At 42.1% G+C, this 16,281-nt stretch overlaps 1 protein-coding gene across 5 annotated transcripts in view; it reads right to left on the bottom strand.

The window, feature by feature from the left end:
- Nucleotides 1-1,316: 1,316 nt before the first annotated feature.
- The window catches only part of rnf144aa (ring finger protein 144aa), a 32,097-nt gene continuing 17,132 nt past the window's right edge, over nt 1,317-16,281 (bottom strand). For all 5 annotated transcript variants that reach the window (XM_079369723.1, XM_079369724.1, XM_079369725.1 and 2 more), the window contains 7 exons: nt 16,105-16,255; nt 14,234-14,338; nt 12,800-12,860; nt 10,567-10,783; nt 8,781-8,928; nt 7,476-7,565; nt 1,317-5,304 (listed from right to left, as the gene is read on the bottom strand). In XM_079369723.1, the coding sequence (XP_079225849.1) occupies nt 5,173-5,304; nt 7,476-7,565; nt 8,781-8,928; nt 10,567-10,783; nt 12,800-12,860; nt 14,234-14,338; nt 16,105-16,255 (904 nt within the window). In that variant the 3' untranslated portion in view covers nt 1,317-5,172. The remainder of the gene's footprint in view (nt 5,305-7,475; nt 7,566-8,780; nt 8,929-10,566; nt 10,784-12,799; nt 12,861-14,233; nt 14,339-16,104; nt 16,256-16,281) is intronic.

The raw sequence follows: 16,281 nt of genomic DNA, 5'->3' as shown, positions 1-16,281 counted from the left end.
ATTTTAATAGATTTCTATACAGCATGGACAAGATGAACACACTATCTATTCATAGTCATACTAGTAGAGATAACCATGTCTGACTTTGACAGCATTTTGATACTGGATAACTACATTTTGTGCTGCAGTGTAAGGGCAAAGATGTGAAGTTTGTTAGTGAGTGTGTAAGTGCAGAGCAGCTGAGGAGAGGATGCTGGTGTGGAGTAGCAGCAGCAGCAGGAGGACTTGGCAGCGAGGTGTTGGAAGGTAAAGCCAGCTCAGACCAGGCTGATTGGCCTGCAGCCAGCACACATGTGATAGCAGAACCTTGTGTTCTATACAGAGCAGGTGCAAAGGCCTCGTCTGCCTCTTCTTTCATCCATCCCCTCTCCCAGCCATGAAGCTTGGCTCTCCCTCCCCCGTTTCTCCCAGGTTCAGCTTCACTGTCTTCCAGGCAATGCGCTCTGCAGTGTCTCCCCGTCCATCTTTCCGTTTTCATCCCTGCACCTCCCGACTCCCTCTCTCCGAGGATCATACTTCATTCGCCCAAGAAAACACATCAGCTTTCGACGCCCATCCACAAACTCTGTCACCCTGATGCCCACAGATGGCAACTTCCTGTGGTCCTTCTCAGTGATTGGTGGAGAGACTTCCAAACAGAGAACAGCTGGTGAGGGATGATATATCACCAAGCGTTTGCACTTTCATTTTCAGGGTTGTCTCGTTAAATCTCCCAATCCAGCATCTGGCAGGAAGTAGACACAAAGGCAGAGAGGGAGAGAGAGAGAGAGAACAACCTGTTCTTTGGCAGACCTTAACAAAAGGCTGACACATGTCTGATGAACACACAGAGCTGCCACGGAACAGACAGAAGAGTTGTGAAGGGAAGATGCTTGACGCAAGAGAAACAAAGGCCAGATGTAAGGATGTGAACATTTTATGTGACACGTCTTTGTTTGCAGGATGAAATGATAAATATGTCCACCGAAGATCAAGAATTATCAAGTTTTTTTTCTTTCAAAGTGACTCAGTGTATTGATTCGCCAGTTTAAGAAGACAAGCAATGACGTAAGATTAACCAAAGTAGATAGAATTACAATTTGAATTACATCGTTTTTCATCTCATCTTAAAATGGCTGATGTAGATTTCCAATATCTCATAATCAGATTTGATCATTTGTGCACATCTTCCATTAACTGTATGCAGTTCTTCCCTTTAATGGAAAGAACAAGTTAAAACTTTGAACACCAGAGGGAGCCATATTACATCGTCACCCTACGTTTGAATGCAAATATGTCCAACTGCTATAATTAATGACCAAATGAAAGGAGCGAGATCACAAAAAACAACAACCTTTAATACCTGGTGTCACAGTGTTAGTGGAACTGTAGATGTACTGAGATGCCAATTTGTAAGTTGTACAGAACTTATCCAAATATGCCATTTTACAATGCAGGTATCTTTATATCACCTGGGTGAAATGAACCCCCTCAGTAACTGCCTAAATAGTAACACTGCTGACCATCGTAAAAGACTGAAGTCTTGTGTACAGACGACATGTCCTCTGACTAAAACCGAAATGACTGAGGTGGAGCTGATTTGATCAATCAGGCCTGAAGATTTCCATTTAAAACAGATGCAAAATACAACAAAACTAGATGTTACAATGTATGAAAAAAAAAAAAAAAAAATCACAATGAAGCCAACCTGCTGAAAAAAGAGGAAGGCTGACAAACAGTTTATATCATATGGCTGAACATGACAACATAGTTTGTTCGAGAAACAGTATGTGTGGGTGAGGGGGGGGGGGGAATAATTGAAGTCCAAAATAAAAATCTGACAGTTGGGTGATAGTGACAACGCTACCTTTCCAAAGATCTTTTAGAGGCTACAATATTGTAATATTTAACATGTAGGAGTCAGAGAAAATTCATGCAGCTTCGTCTCTTGACACAACAGATTATAAAATATAGATTGCTGCCTATATCCAATCCTGATCTTAAAATAGCTGCGAAGTAGATCTTCAGCCTTTTGTAATAAATCAACGTTACCTTGCTTTATTTCAAAGCGCCAAATCAAAAGCGGTTCAATTGTCCTTCGATCCCTGTGCTCGTCCAGGCTGCATCATGGAGCCCTGAAAGTCTCCTTCTGGCCCTTTTGTACAACATCATTTGTGCAACATAGCACTGCAGTGATTGTAATGTGTGCTGTTTGGCCCTTTTATGTTTGTTGCATATTACAGAATCGACCTGTTCAGTGGTGCTAGCATACACAAAGAATGTAAAAAAAAAAAAAGAAAAAAAAAGAAGAAGTTTAGTAGCCATTATGCTGTTCAACTGCAGTTAGTTTGTGCCACTTAAAGACCTCAAATGATATTTTATTTTGAAATGAATATTTAGCACTATTTTCAAATTATTCTTTGATATCAGAGTCCTGGTTCAGTTGCACTCTTTCATATGTTTCTACTGTTCTGTTGAGTTGATGTTGATTTCAGCTGGTAAACTCCCCAGTTTATCACACACACACGCACACGTCACAGATCATACCAAGAAAGAAAAGGAAAAAACAATGAAACCCATACGCAGTGCAGCATTTACATAAAGAAGCCATAAAATAGTTTCCACCCTGTAAAAACTGTGAACACGTTACACATACATGGTCAAAATGCACATACAGTAGAATGCTCCGTGCTCCTTTGTTCCTTTCTAGAAAAGCTGCTTGGCACGATTGTCAGAAAAACAACAAAAGCTTGTGGAATTGAAACGTTTTAGAGGGGAAAGCACCAAACTTCCAAAAGTAGAAATCGGACCGTTTTTGATATTGAAGAATCATGCTCATACAGTAGATGACGTCAGTGAAAGCAACACAGGCTACAGGTTCAATTGATTCCGACGTTTAGGCTACTAATAGTTTTGTAAAAGTGAGTAACAGAACTGAACTTACGAGGAGAGGAGAGAGCTGAGGGATTGATCAGCTGCTGTTTAGCTTAGATGAGCTGCTGTTGGTAACTGATGCCCACCATTTTTTGGTTCCTGTAGCCAAAACTTCACGTCATGAAATGCTACATAAACACTGTTAACGCACACCAGGAGGCAAGGGGAAGTAAGTAGGAACAAATGGCTTTTTCAAAAAGGTAGGATGGCTACGCATGGCAACGCTTTTTTCTTTTTTATTCAAGCATTTTTTTTTTAGGACTAAACTTTCACCTTCTTGCTTGACTGTACCAACGTACACTATGACGCTGTGAACCTACCCCGATCGCTTGAAACACTTAGTTTAAAAATGGCCAAATTCTACCCCAGTTTTCTTGAGCACAAATTTATAATGAAGCGAAAAGATTTGTAGTTAACAGCAAGACAGATGATGAAATAAAAACAGCCACTGAATAATTCCCTGACTGAGTGAACGCAATCATAAGTATATGGATGAAGACATTCTGCCATTCTCACTGTGTGAACCATCACATCACACCGACCAATCCAAAGCCTCTTAACAATGCTTACAATGTACAAACTTGCATAGATAAAGTGATTTAGTATAGAGCAGCTTCATCAATATGCGCCCCAAAATGGAACATTCTTTTATATTAGAATTTTTTTTCTAGTATCCCTGCGAGGACATCGCTGCTTGTTGTTGGAAGTGTAACTACCAACTGAACAAAACATCAACACTCAGACCACTAACATATGCAAGTTTGCAATCTGGGCCGGAAGTACTTGTTATGCCAAGAAGAGATAAGTACAGTCTTTGAACTGATGGGTGAATTTAGCTTTTTTTTTTCTTGTTGAAACAGGCTGAGGGAATCGAGTCGCTAAATCACACAAACCATCAGCGTAGAACTTCTTTTTTTTTTACAGTATGGCTATTAACAGTGTGGCATATGGACGACATCATAGAATCATCTGAATATAAAGGGCTTCACTGACTTCCTGCAATGCTTTAAAACGCAGTTGCTTTCCCTGGGATTATTTGGATTTCCTTCTTAATTTTTTTTTTATTTTAATGCAGGGAAGGGGGGAAGCCAGATTTTGGCTGTTATCAACTTAAGGCTATTTATTGATATTTTTCTATTTGGCTGAACCACCACCTGGGGACTGAGAATAAAGGGAGTGACATCTCCTTTTATGAAGTATTGAAATGTTTACACATACTGTGGATACAAAGTCCTCTGGTAGACTTTGACATTTATGCTGAATTTAAAGGGGAACGCCACTCAAATGAGGACAATTTATTATCTTAAAAAACAATGTACAAACAAAAATTCCTTCTCTTATAAAGATGGTTACAATGCATGTAAAAGATATGAATTTGATGGCAAAAGCATTTTGAAATTAAAAAAAAACATTTGGTTATAAAAACTTAAGCTGTATGTGTTTTTTTTTTTTTTCTTTTTCTTTTTTAGCCATGAGTGGCAATCCCCTTTAACAAGTGTACCTTAGAGTTTGGAAAACATTGAAAAGTACAACACATAGACACTACTCTGAGCACGGTTCTATTAAAAGCAACAGGTTATAAAACATTGACATCATCAAGAGGACGTGCTGTACAGTGAGCTGAGAGTGACGACAGCCTCCCAACTCTACCTCAGTCGTGGCGCAGGAGTCACGCTCTGTGTGCAAATTGAGTGAACACCAAACATGCGTGGTGCGACTCTGATGCTACGGACTGAAGCTGTAGAGCTACATTGAGCGTGGTGAAGGGGGAAAAAAGCTTTTGTTGCGTACGACAAACTGACAAAATAACGTAAAAGTTCTCGCATGATATCGTCCATACAAGAAAAAGCATGTCTGAACTTTGATTTTTTTCTTTGCCATAAATGAGTTTGTCAAAATACCCCACACAACAATAACCCCCCATCAAGGTCCACTTGAAGTTGCCCCGACTATCTCCTTGTCCCCAAACCACCAACGTCACACACAAGGACACGGTAGTCCTTTGTAAAGTCCGACCTTCCTTGACCTTGGACCTCTTCTTCAGGCCCAGTTGAATGGTCACTTTACCTCCACGCCTCTCTCATGCAGAGCGATGGATCCATAAGCGGCCCCCGGGCTGCTGCAGGCTCAGCCCCCCCCCCCTAAAAAAAGAAGCGCTCAAAGCTGGTGGGAGGAAAAGAACGTAGAAGGGGTGAAAAGGAGAAATTAAAGATGGCCCATCCTTGAAGCGGCTCTCCGCTCCGGCTCTGACAGCGTGTTTTAGGTTGGCAACGGGTCATCATCGCCTTTGCTGCACTTGCACTTGCAGCAGAGGACGATGGGAGTGGCCAGGAGGAGGAATGGGGAGGCAACCAGCAGGAGCAGGCCGAAGCCAGCAAAGATTCCAACAACCTGCAGAGGGGACAATAATGAACCATTCATTTAGATACTAATTTAAACCTTCATGTATGAACAGTAGAAGGTACATAGAGAGGATGTTATTACATTTTTTTTGTTTTATTTCAAACATGTTAAGAAATACCAAAAAAATAATGAAAAAAAAAGATTAAAAAAAAATAAAAAAAAATAAATAACTGTTATGAAATAAACAAAAATTCCCTTACCCCTTCTGTTCTCAGTCTTAATCATATATTACTGCCATTTCAATCCATCACATTACTTTAGCAAAGCAATTAAAAGCTATTGACAAAAAAAACTGATGACAGTAAAAAGCTTAATGTCACTTCTTTCACATTTAAATATAATTGTATTGAGCAACTTGCACTGAACCATTGTTAAAGACTATTTCTCTAACTGCAACACCACAGAATGACCAGTAGATGGCGTGCAATACCTTAAAAAAAAAAAAAAACCTTTAAAAACCTCAAGTGACTACCTCTCCTGTTGGCACCCATGTGTTTCTAAGTCATGCTGAATGGACAGTTGTCATTTTGATAGAAAACCCATGGGGCATGATGTACTCATGTCATCTAGTGCAGCTTTGTTGATAAGCAACAAGCTGCACTGAAAAACAAAGACAGGAACATATCCTGTTTTTTTATTTTGTTATTTTTAATGCGAGGATGTTGACAAAAATGAACTCACTGGAGCATTTCAGTCACAGCTGTGTTTGTGGTTTATATGTACTGATGTGTAGTTTACTTCCTGTTGTTGCAGAGCTGCAGAATCATTTGAATCCTGTGACATTATCATCCTTGTAAAGTCAAACAAATGACACTCTGCCCTGTTGAGCACTTTAAGTGTCTGTCCCCACAATACCAGCAGAAAAGCTGTGTGTGTTTGATATGTGGTTAGTGAAAATATAGATCATATGATGCTCTAAACAACTATACACATCTCTTTGCTTATCCTGGACCCAAACATCCTAACATTTTAATTTGAATCAGAGACGATCATTTATTTCTTTACATTTCCCTCGTCTGTAAACTTGTGAGCATGGGCTGTAAATTCACCACAAGGGGGCGCCAGAAACCAGCAGGTCCAGAGCCACAAACTGGAATACATAACAGGCAGTCACATGCAACAGTGACTTAGAATAGCGCATAGCTTTCCTCCTGTTTGAGGGCAAAGCAACATATTTACAGGACTGCCTGTAAACACATTTCGGAGCACATTTAATCTTCCTCACTCTGACTGCATTCTCGTTGAAATCATAATATGTGGGAACAGTTTGCTTAGATAATCAGATCCTGATGAAGCTAACATCCTGATTAGGACATTCCCTCTTTCTGAACTGACAGTATGAATCTCATAGGAACACAGACCTCTTGTCCTCAGTTACAGTCAGGGAGCTATGATGTTGTTGTTTTTTTGGCAGGGTTTGTCCTGGTACATCTTGTATTTATGAAGGAATGAGAGCGAGGCGTTTTTTTGGATGCTGAGAAACGAGGTGAGGGCGAAATGAGGAGAGACAAATACACACACACACACAGAGGGCTGAAGCTATAGCTGGCTGAACTGTAATCATATGACTAAGCCTGCCCCACTGGGCAACAGATGCCATGGTGTATGCTAATGCTGACAAAATAATGAGTATGTTGAACAGGGACAAATGACAGATGACACTGTACAGGAACCGTTTGGTAATTTAAGGACAGATTCATCTTTCGTAAGCTTAGAAGGCCAGATCACATGTAGAAACTGATGTGTAATCCCTTGTGTGTAATCCAACATTTCACATAAGGGAAATGACATTCATATCCAATCCTTTATGTGTCATTTAATTTGGTTACCTGTCATTGTCGAGAGAGCTTGGTTATGTAAACCTTTTGTTAGTCTAAAGGCATAATAAGCTTTAAGGAAAGCGCGTGACACTGACCACGAGACACTTGCTGATGCACATGGATCAAGCTGTCCTTTTCCTTTTGTGCACTGAAAATAATACCAACCCATCACTGACTGAGATTGAATGAGCCATAGAGAGAGGAAGAGGCTGGACACGTGTACAGCCACATGCTGCAGTGTGTGTGTGTGTGTGTGTGTGTGTGTGTGTGTGTGGGGAGGAGGAGGGGGGGGTTCCTGGATGAGTGTGAAAGACAAGAGGGGGCCGATGGGTTGCTCACCTGTGTTCTGTGCCAGATAACAGACGCCCTGGAGTGGCCCAGTTTGTTTCGACAGGGCCCTTTGTCATAGTGGATGAGCAGAAAGTCGTCCTGTCAAACAAACACACAGACGCAGTGCAGATAACGATGGACCATTAGCAGTGTCAAAGAAGCCAGCAGCTCTTCTGAGGAAATTGTTGTTTTTTTTCCTAATGACCTGCGAGGAGAAATCGACTGTGCTCACACAATAAAGATTATGAACAGCATGCCTCGTACGAAAACCAAAACCAAGTACATCTTATTCTTTTCTTATCAAGGCCATGTGGCGCTTCGGTTTCCTGATAGTGAAAGCTACTGCTTTCACAAGAAGACAAATGACGTCTACATCCCGGCTCATCTCAGTGTGCAATCACAACATTAAAGACATTACTGGATGACAACATGAAACCAAGTTCCCATCCAATAATACAGCTTAAAACTAAAAATGACTCCCAAATTTTATTTGAACGACACTATTGCTATCCTTTATGTATGTCCTGGTGAAGAAGACACGCTGCTAGATAAATAATACATCCTAAACCTATTTATGTAGGTGACAAAAAAACGGTTGAGATCCGCTTTAAAGTAGCTAAGCTAACATTAGCAGCAACTCATTATGTACCTTTCCTGCCGTCAGGAAAGCATCAGAGAGTCATAAGCAGATTTATTTCGTGGAGCTTGGATAATGTCAGTAAATTGCCAACGTAGCCCAAAACTGCTGTTGGTAATTGTCATTTATCATAATTCATGTCATAATTGTGATAAATAACCGTTACGGTGTTGATCTTTCAGCAGGTGGTTAGCAGTCATGTGCAGCAGATGAACCCTTTGTAGCAGCAGCTACAGTACGTGCAATCTGCTGTGAAGGTTGCCGTTTTAGATTAGCCAAGAGGAATTTCTTTGCTAGTGAACAAATAGTTTTTATTTGGGGAAGTCTGATAAGTAGTGTTTTCAGGGCTGCCGGTACCAGCCTTCACGCTCATCATCGTCATCCTTATTTAAGCCTCGGATATCACTGAGGTTTCCTTCGTTTATAATACGTGCTGTCGAGATTCAAAAAATGCACAATTACAGCAATTAAAAACATTCAAAAAACAGGAAACTCAAACACCGAGGGGAAAGGATTCGAGACAATTCAGTGGATTTGTTCGACAGATATTAGAGTGTCGATCTTTTGTCAAGTTTTTCACATCTCAGTCTGCGTTCTGTAATCGAACCATTTCCATTTTACCAGAACAACTCCTCACAATACGACAATGTTTATGTAATCCTTTCGATCAAACTCACATCCAGAGACTCCAGGCAGTACCAGCAGAAGGCATGTTTGCAGTTCTTGCACATCATCTGTGCACAGCCCTCGTCCCTCTCGATGTAAACTTTACACTTAGGACAGCGCTTGATGGGTGCGTCGTCCTCTTCGTTTTTATAGAAGGAGCTGCGGAGGGGAGAGAGAGAGAGAGAGAGAGAGAGAGAGAGAGTGAGAGTGACACAGCCGTGAGGGTTTTATATTCCTAACAGGATAGAAAATCCAAAATCACTCAGCAGTCACTTTACAAGTGGTGCTGTGGATGAGATGGCTTTAATGCAGCGATCAATATTTACAATCCTTAGTGGAACAGGATTGTATGAAACGGTGGATAGCTTTAGCCCAGGAGCTGACAGGTCTTCTAAAAACCACCAATCACTAAATGGCATTGAACTCCCTCCAACACTTTTACTCCTCTCTTCTCGTCCTGTCAGAGCGTCTGCATCTCATCCTCCTGTTTCAGAAAAGCGCTGACTCCTGACATCTGGAGCAGGTAGCTGTCATTGTGGCCATCGCTTAGAATGGTAAACCAACCCGTTACCTTCTAACAGGGGAGGTGATCAGAGCTGTAATGAAACACTCAGGGCGGAACGTCTTTTTAAGAAACCCTTCCAGAGAACAGGTGTAGTTCACACCCAGAGACCATCTAAGAGCAGACCTGCTAATCCTCTCGCCCTCTTTCCACTGTGGCCCTTGAGCTCGCTCCAGGGACCTCTGCAGATAGAGGAAAGCTCTGCGCAGCTAATGACGTTTGAGTAAGAGGATATTGCAAAGAAACAGGTCAGCTGCTCATGTCTCAGTGAAGCCTTTCCTTTTAACCTCACAGGCAGATCCTGCATGTTAAAATGAATAATAAGCCCATACCAGACAGCTTCACTGCACTTTCAGTTCAACAGATTGTTTTATCTGCCCATTATTTCGTTGTCCAGTCCTGGCTGAGGCCCAACTGAGCAGCCAGAGTGGCTGTCAGGTTGTTTTTTAAGGAGCAATTCAATGACAGGATAAGACTGACCCAACATCTCACAGTCACAGTGAAACATCTTTGAAGAGTCTGATAATATACAGATAGTAAAAAAAAATTAAAAAAATGGTGGTAAGCACTTTTAACAAAGGCTTTTGTTAAAGTTTTTCACAACTTCTGCAATTTATAGAAGTTGTGAAAAACAGTCAAAATATTTGTGCTTATATTATTGCAACAATAAAAAAAACTCAACAATTTATTTATATATATATATATATTATATATATAAAGGCTGATATTAGCATATCAATGTGACAACACTTTCCAGTTGAGAGACCATCTTGTCTCTGTTAGTGTGTTTGGAATCTGCACTTGAGGGATCAACACAATGAATGTGTATATATCTACAGTATATGTATCTCTCCAGATGGAACAGAGAAAAGCTAACGGCCGACATACTGCAATGATATCCACTTTTTTTCTCCCGAGTATCGACATCTGTATCCAGTAACAGTCCGGCCCTTCTGTTTTGGTATTAAACACGGATATTTAATTTAAAGACAACTGGGAAGTATTCTTTAAAAAACTGCATCTTGTCATTTGTTTCAGCCTCAGCTCAAACTTTATGTTTGCTACAAGCTGCAGTGTATCGACAGTGGGGCAGTATGGGTAATCGAGTTGATGAAATTCTAAAAAAGAGTCTATTTAGAGAAGTGTAAAAACATTGTTCCACATCGAGTCCTGAAAAACAGATGAGCCAGAAGCATTTCAAATGCATCATTACACCAGCTGGTCACATTGGGTACCTGTTTTCTCCTGGTAGGAAGGAGGTAATGGGCAAGTTGTTCTCCTGGCAGGCCTGCCCAGGGTGCCAGTTGGCCTTGCAGGCCGAGCAGAACTCCAGGGCGCAGACGGCACACTGGACCAGCTGGGGCATCGCTGGGGAATCTGCCTCCTTTAGTTGGCACACAGCCTGGCAGGTGGAAGAAGGGCACCACGTCCGGCATGGGTCCAGCAGCACCTCTGATGGAACACAAGGTGACAGTGTCATGGATCGCCACTTTTTTTTTTTTTTTTTTTTTGAAAGCATCAGAAACACCCCCCCCCCCAAAAAAAAAAAAAAAAAACTGGAACGAAGGTACCCGTCAAATGTGTGTGGATGTTCAGTAGTGAAGAGTAAAATAAAACAAAAACACATCTCAGCTCTATGGTTAGTTTAAAAAGAACACAATGTTTCTATTTTCTCTGGCCTTGCAGGCTGCGGTGAGAAAATTCACACAAAAGTGTTTATGTTGGAAAATGTGTCATATCTTTTTTTTTTTTTTTTTTGCTGCTTTTGTTAGTGACTAACAAACTTCCACAGCTTCTATAAATTCTGCTCAACATTTTTCAACTCGTCTTTTACTTTGTAGGTGGGAGAGAGATACTATTTTGGTGCGTTTGGCCAGTTCAGTGCGGTTCATGGCGTGATGCGCTTGCCCTCGTATCCTCTACTTCCGTCCTCTCGCGTTGCCGGCCAAGAACTCGGCGCACACATTCCATTGGACTTTTGGCTCGGCCTGAGAAATATGGAACGGTTACAGCAGCCTGTTCTGCCTGACTGGACCGGGACATTGATGAGACGGCTCAGTGCCCTTATCCAGGCGCCATCAACAACTCTTTCTGAGTCATTCCCCGGGATTTGTAACTCATTTACAGGACCTCCCTCTGTGTTTGCCATACATGTGTTCGTTTATTTGTGAGAGTTAGATCTGCATGCTCCGAGTACAATTTGTGCCCGTGTGTAGGTGGGGGAATAAAAAAAAAACCTGCAGGGCGAGTTCCTTCAAAGACTCATAGCACCGCTTTGTGTTCTCTGCTCGCGAGGGAACTCTGGTGTTACTGATTATCATGTCTGCACTGACAGCACGCAGCGCAGTGACACAGGCCTGCCATTCTTTTTGCAGCAAGGCTTTTAGCGGGGGGAGGGGGGGGTGCGCTAAGATTTAGTCTACATACCGCAGACACTGAACACACAGCTGCACACCACAGCGCTGATAAAAAGGATTCGACTAAAATATGCTATGCGAAGTGACCTGCCGTTCCGTCAGAGCCACTCAGACACTTCATGAGTCTCGAGCCGAACCAATCCTATTAGAACCTCTTTAAACAAAGTCTGGGAGGCTTCCCCTTTCATGCATATTTGATAGGGAATGGTCTTCCACATTGATGATGCTGACAGGCGCGAGTCAAAATTCTACAGTACAAATCAGATTAATATAAGGCCTGACTCCTTGTCAGAAGAATATATATATTTTTTTCATATACTTTATTAATCCCACGAGGGGAAATTCGTTTTTTTCACTCTGCATTAATGGAGAGGTCTCAGAGTGAGGGGGCTGCCCACAGCGAGCGCTCCAGAGCAGTTTTTTTTTGGGGTTCGGTGCCTTGCTCAGGGGCACCTCGGCAGTGCTCAGGAAAATGGACTGGCACCTCTCCAGCTACCAGACCAGTTTCCGGACTTGGTCCGTGCCGGGACTTGAACCGGCGACCCTCCGGTTCCCAACCCAAGTCCCTACAGACTGAGCTACTGCCGCCCCTTGCTTGCATGATATTTCGGAGTAAGGCAGTATTAAATCCAATATTTTTTTTTTGGGGGGGGGGGGGTATCAGAAGCCAAAACTGAACACTGCTGTCTGAGTCAGTTGACTGCTGTTTAGTGTCAACACATGTCAGGGTTTAAGAGTTACATTTACTTCGAAAAACAATCGTCGCTCGAGCCTTTTTAATTAGATTTCCGCCGATGCCTTGTAGCAGATTTCTGCAGCAGAAGTTCACGAGGGATGAATGAGTGACTCCAGACTAAGCCGGCAGCACTTGGGCAACACTTAAAAAAAGCCAGGGTTGTCGTCATGCTTTTTGTGTGTGTGTGTCACATTGAAGTACAGTGTCTCTGGAGGACGGGACGGGACAGCTCACGTGTGTCTGCGACATACAAGCCCACGCGTCAACCTGCTGAGAAACTGTGGAGGTGACGCTGACGTACGGGCGTTGACTCACCCCTTTCAAACTGAAGCTTCTTGTATCTCTGCATCATCTCCACGGCCACCATGCACTCAATCTGCAGGGAGAGAGGAGAGGAGAGGAGAGGAGGGAAAACAGCAGGTCATTTTTGCATATTTATGGGCAGAAGCAGCGAGGAGAAAATTACACACTCAATATGTGAATATCATCTCCAGAACAATGTCAAATTTCGACAAGATCAGAACTACAATTTGCATACTAATATGGGAAAAAAATGTAGTCAGGGTGCGTACCCGGGCCCACTAAAGTTTTAAGGTTCTCATTTATTGGGTGATGAGCTGAGCATTCAGCCTTTGTAAAAGAGCAGTCAATTACAAGGTGCAGGCATAGCTGTCACAGCAGACAGGGATGAGGCATCGTCTGCCTGACTGGCAGGAGTAAACCGTGGTTTCATTAAGGACCGCTGACACTGATTGATTAGAAACATGCGGCTGTGCCGAGCCATGCTGTGCTATGTCGTGCCGACGGGCCTGTGAGGCAAAGTGAGAGAGTGAGGGAGTCCATCAAACAAACTGCCCGTGGGATGAGGAGCGATTCGCCCGCAGATTGACCTTTGCGTGGACGCCAGGCCCGTTATAAGGAAGTCAACACAGCTTTGAGGAGGCGTAGCGGGGTTAAATTAACCACACGTGTTTGTTTGATGTAGACTTTTTTTTATTGGTATGGTTCTTGACAGCGAAGACTGACTTGATTGGTTGATTTCTTTGAATTTCAAGCACATGCCTTCTGAGTTTTACGCACGCGTTGGATGCACAGAACCATAAATGCAAAACATTTACAAACATGGACTTACTGTAAGTAGTTTGCGTTTTTTTTTCTGTGCTATTATAGTCCCACAGAAATCTTAAAGCCCTCTCATCATAAGAAATTTGTTTTTAGTAGTTTAAAAAAAACAAAAAAAACCCCCCTCAACTACCCTTAAAAAAAAAAAGACATTAAAAAAAAGGGTTGTAATAAGAAAGCAAAACATCAGCATCAACCAGCGGCACGAAACAATTAAAACAGCATCACAAGGTTCATATTAAGCATGTCATCAAGAATGTGAGGTTCTCTCTCTCTATGCAGAGCAGAGCGCTACTCGCAACATGAGCTCAAGCAGGTGCCGACTATCTACAAGTTTAGACTTGTGAGGCGGTTGGTTAGTCTCACTCGGGCAAAGACACGTTCCTGTTGAATGTACCATTACAGTTGGTTGAACACTTTCTCTACTAAGATTCTCTAAATATATTAAATCGATCCATTAAAAAGTGACCCGTGTTTCTGAAAATTGCTGCATGGATCAAGTCGAAGAGGCGTACAAGACGTTGTAAGAAACATTCCTGATCCAGAGGAGAGTTTAAGGGACATCACTACAGAAAAGGACAGAAAGTCCTGTGTACATTTAAAACAGACTTTGACTTTTATCAATACCTCATTTTCCTGCAGGTGTCCTCTCTTGGGACAGGCAGAGTCTGGACAGCTAATCGCAGTTTCAAGGCCTTCTTTGATCAGGAGTTCCACATACTGCTTCAGGCACTGAGGGGAAAAAAAAAAAAAAAACAGACACACAGATAGTCAGATAAATATCTAATTGAGCCAGTCAGTAAGTTGGTAAATAAACACTGACCTCCCAGCAGAGGCAGATGTGACTGAATGTGGTGACAGTATTTGATGAAAAAGTATGGAAAGTTAAAGTAAGTAATACTGATGAAGAATAACACTACAGAAGAGCCTTTTAGCATCGTTAAGCTAGGTTTGACTTGTTTTCTATTTTCATTTATTAATCCCACAGGACGTGCATTTATGGAGAGATGTGAGAGCGGTGCTGCTACAGCTTTTAGGGTTTTGGTTAGGGGTGTCCTGATCCAACGTTGGTTTCGGTCCGATATCAGCCAGAAAACAAATATCGGATTTTATCCGACTAAATCTAAAATCTCCGATATAAGCGCTCTGCTAAGCAGACCATTTAACCATTTATTTAGAATATTTTTCAGGGTCTTCCAATTTATTCTTTATTCATCTTATTCAATTGTAGTAGAATACTGCAGATATTATGTTGAAGATTAAAATTTATGTCAGTTTCTCTCATACCTACTGTTCTGACTATTGTTCTCTGTTTGAGTAACATCACTTGATGAAGCCTTTTCTAACATTTCACGCTACAAAATAAGTCATGAAAGTATGTATGATTCGTGCTGATATCATATCGGATCGATATCGGCCAATACTCAATATCGGAGTAATAATCGGAGTAATAACCGCAATATCGGTGTTGTATCGGAAGTTAGAAAAGTTGTATCGGGAAATCCCTAGTTGTGGTGCCTTGCTTAAGAGCACCTCAGCAGTACTCGGGAAGTGACCAGTCACCTCTCCAGTAAACGGACCAACTTCCATACTTCTACTAATGCACCGAGACTTAAACCAGCAACCTACCGGTTCCCCAACACAAGTCTCTACAACCCTTAGCTTCACTACTTCATCCAAACACAACAACTGTGTGTGTGCAGCTAACAGGCTAAGCAGGCAGCGAGAAGGTGAAGTCAATGGAGCTAAATAACAGCTTTATCACTCAGAACGGCTTTCTAGTTCCACCTAATTATGTGACAGTTGATCATTTCTTTATTCAGGCTGTCCTGCTGCCCTCCCACAGGCCACAGAAAACCTTTAATTACTGCTCTGTAGCTTGCAGTGAGCTACTGAAGCTTTTAGCTCGGCTCTGGAAGCCAGTGAGACACCTTTGGTTGCTCCGTTACGTTTATGATTTTGTTTGTAAAAAATAGTCCTGACTGTTCTTTTCCAACACTGGGGAACCCCCCCCCCCCCAGAAAGATTTAGTGTTCAGTACCTAAGATTTTCTGCCCAAACATTATATTAGCCTCAATTCTACATTCATCTCCTCTCTTTCTGCTTGCAACGAAAAATTCTCAGCACATATACAGTAAATATATCAACTCTTAAGTGGTTCAGTGAAAAGTAGCTTAAGCTTGTCTTGTAGTTTGACCTCTGTTGTGTAAATTGTATTAACCGAGTTTGATCATTACAGCCACCTCCCATGCTGTGTGCTCAGAATAAGCTTCTATTTTTAGTGCTCACTGTTTCTCCATCTCTGCACCGCTCTAGTTCCAGTGATTGGTAATGGACGCTGAGGTCATCATTGATTTTATTACAGTGACACGTAAAGAGGATTTCTCTCATACTGTATACACTTGATTACTGCACTTTTTTTTTTTTGGGGGGGGGGGGGGGGGGGGGAATGCTGAAAAATGTTTTGGGACAATGCTTTCTGGATTTTTCCGTCTCACCAGTGTACAGAAGACACATTGGCACTGTGTGATGGTGGTCATCTGCTCCAGAGGGAACTCTCCAAGGCACAGCTTACACGAGACCAGGGGATCCACGGCCAGCTCCCAGGTGGGACGGTACCGTGCTGTGGTCATCTTCACCGCCACAGAGCTGCAACACAGAAGAGACGGTAGGAT

This window comes from Symphodus melops (assembly GCF_947650265.1).
Source record: "Symphodus melops genome assembly, chromosome: 19".
NCBI classification, from domain to species: Eukaryota; Metazoa; Chordata; class Actinopteri; order Labriformes; family Labridae; genus Symphodus; species Symphodus melops.
Note: the sequence above shows the minus strand (reverse complement) of the source record. Positions and strands in the feature narration are given on the sequence as shown.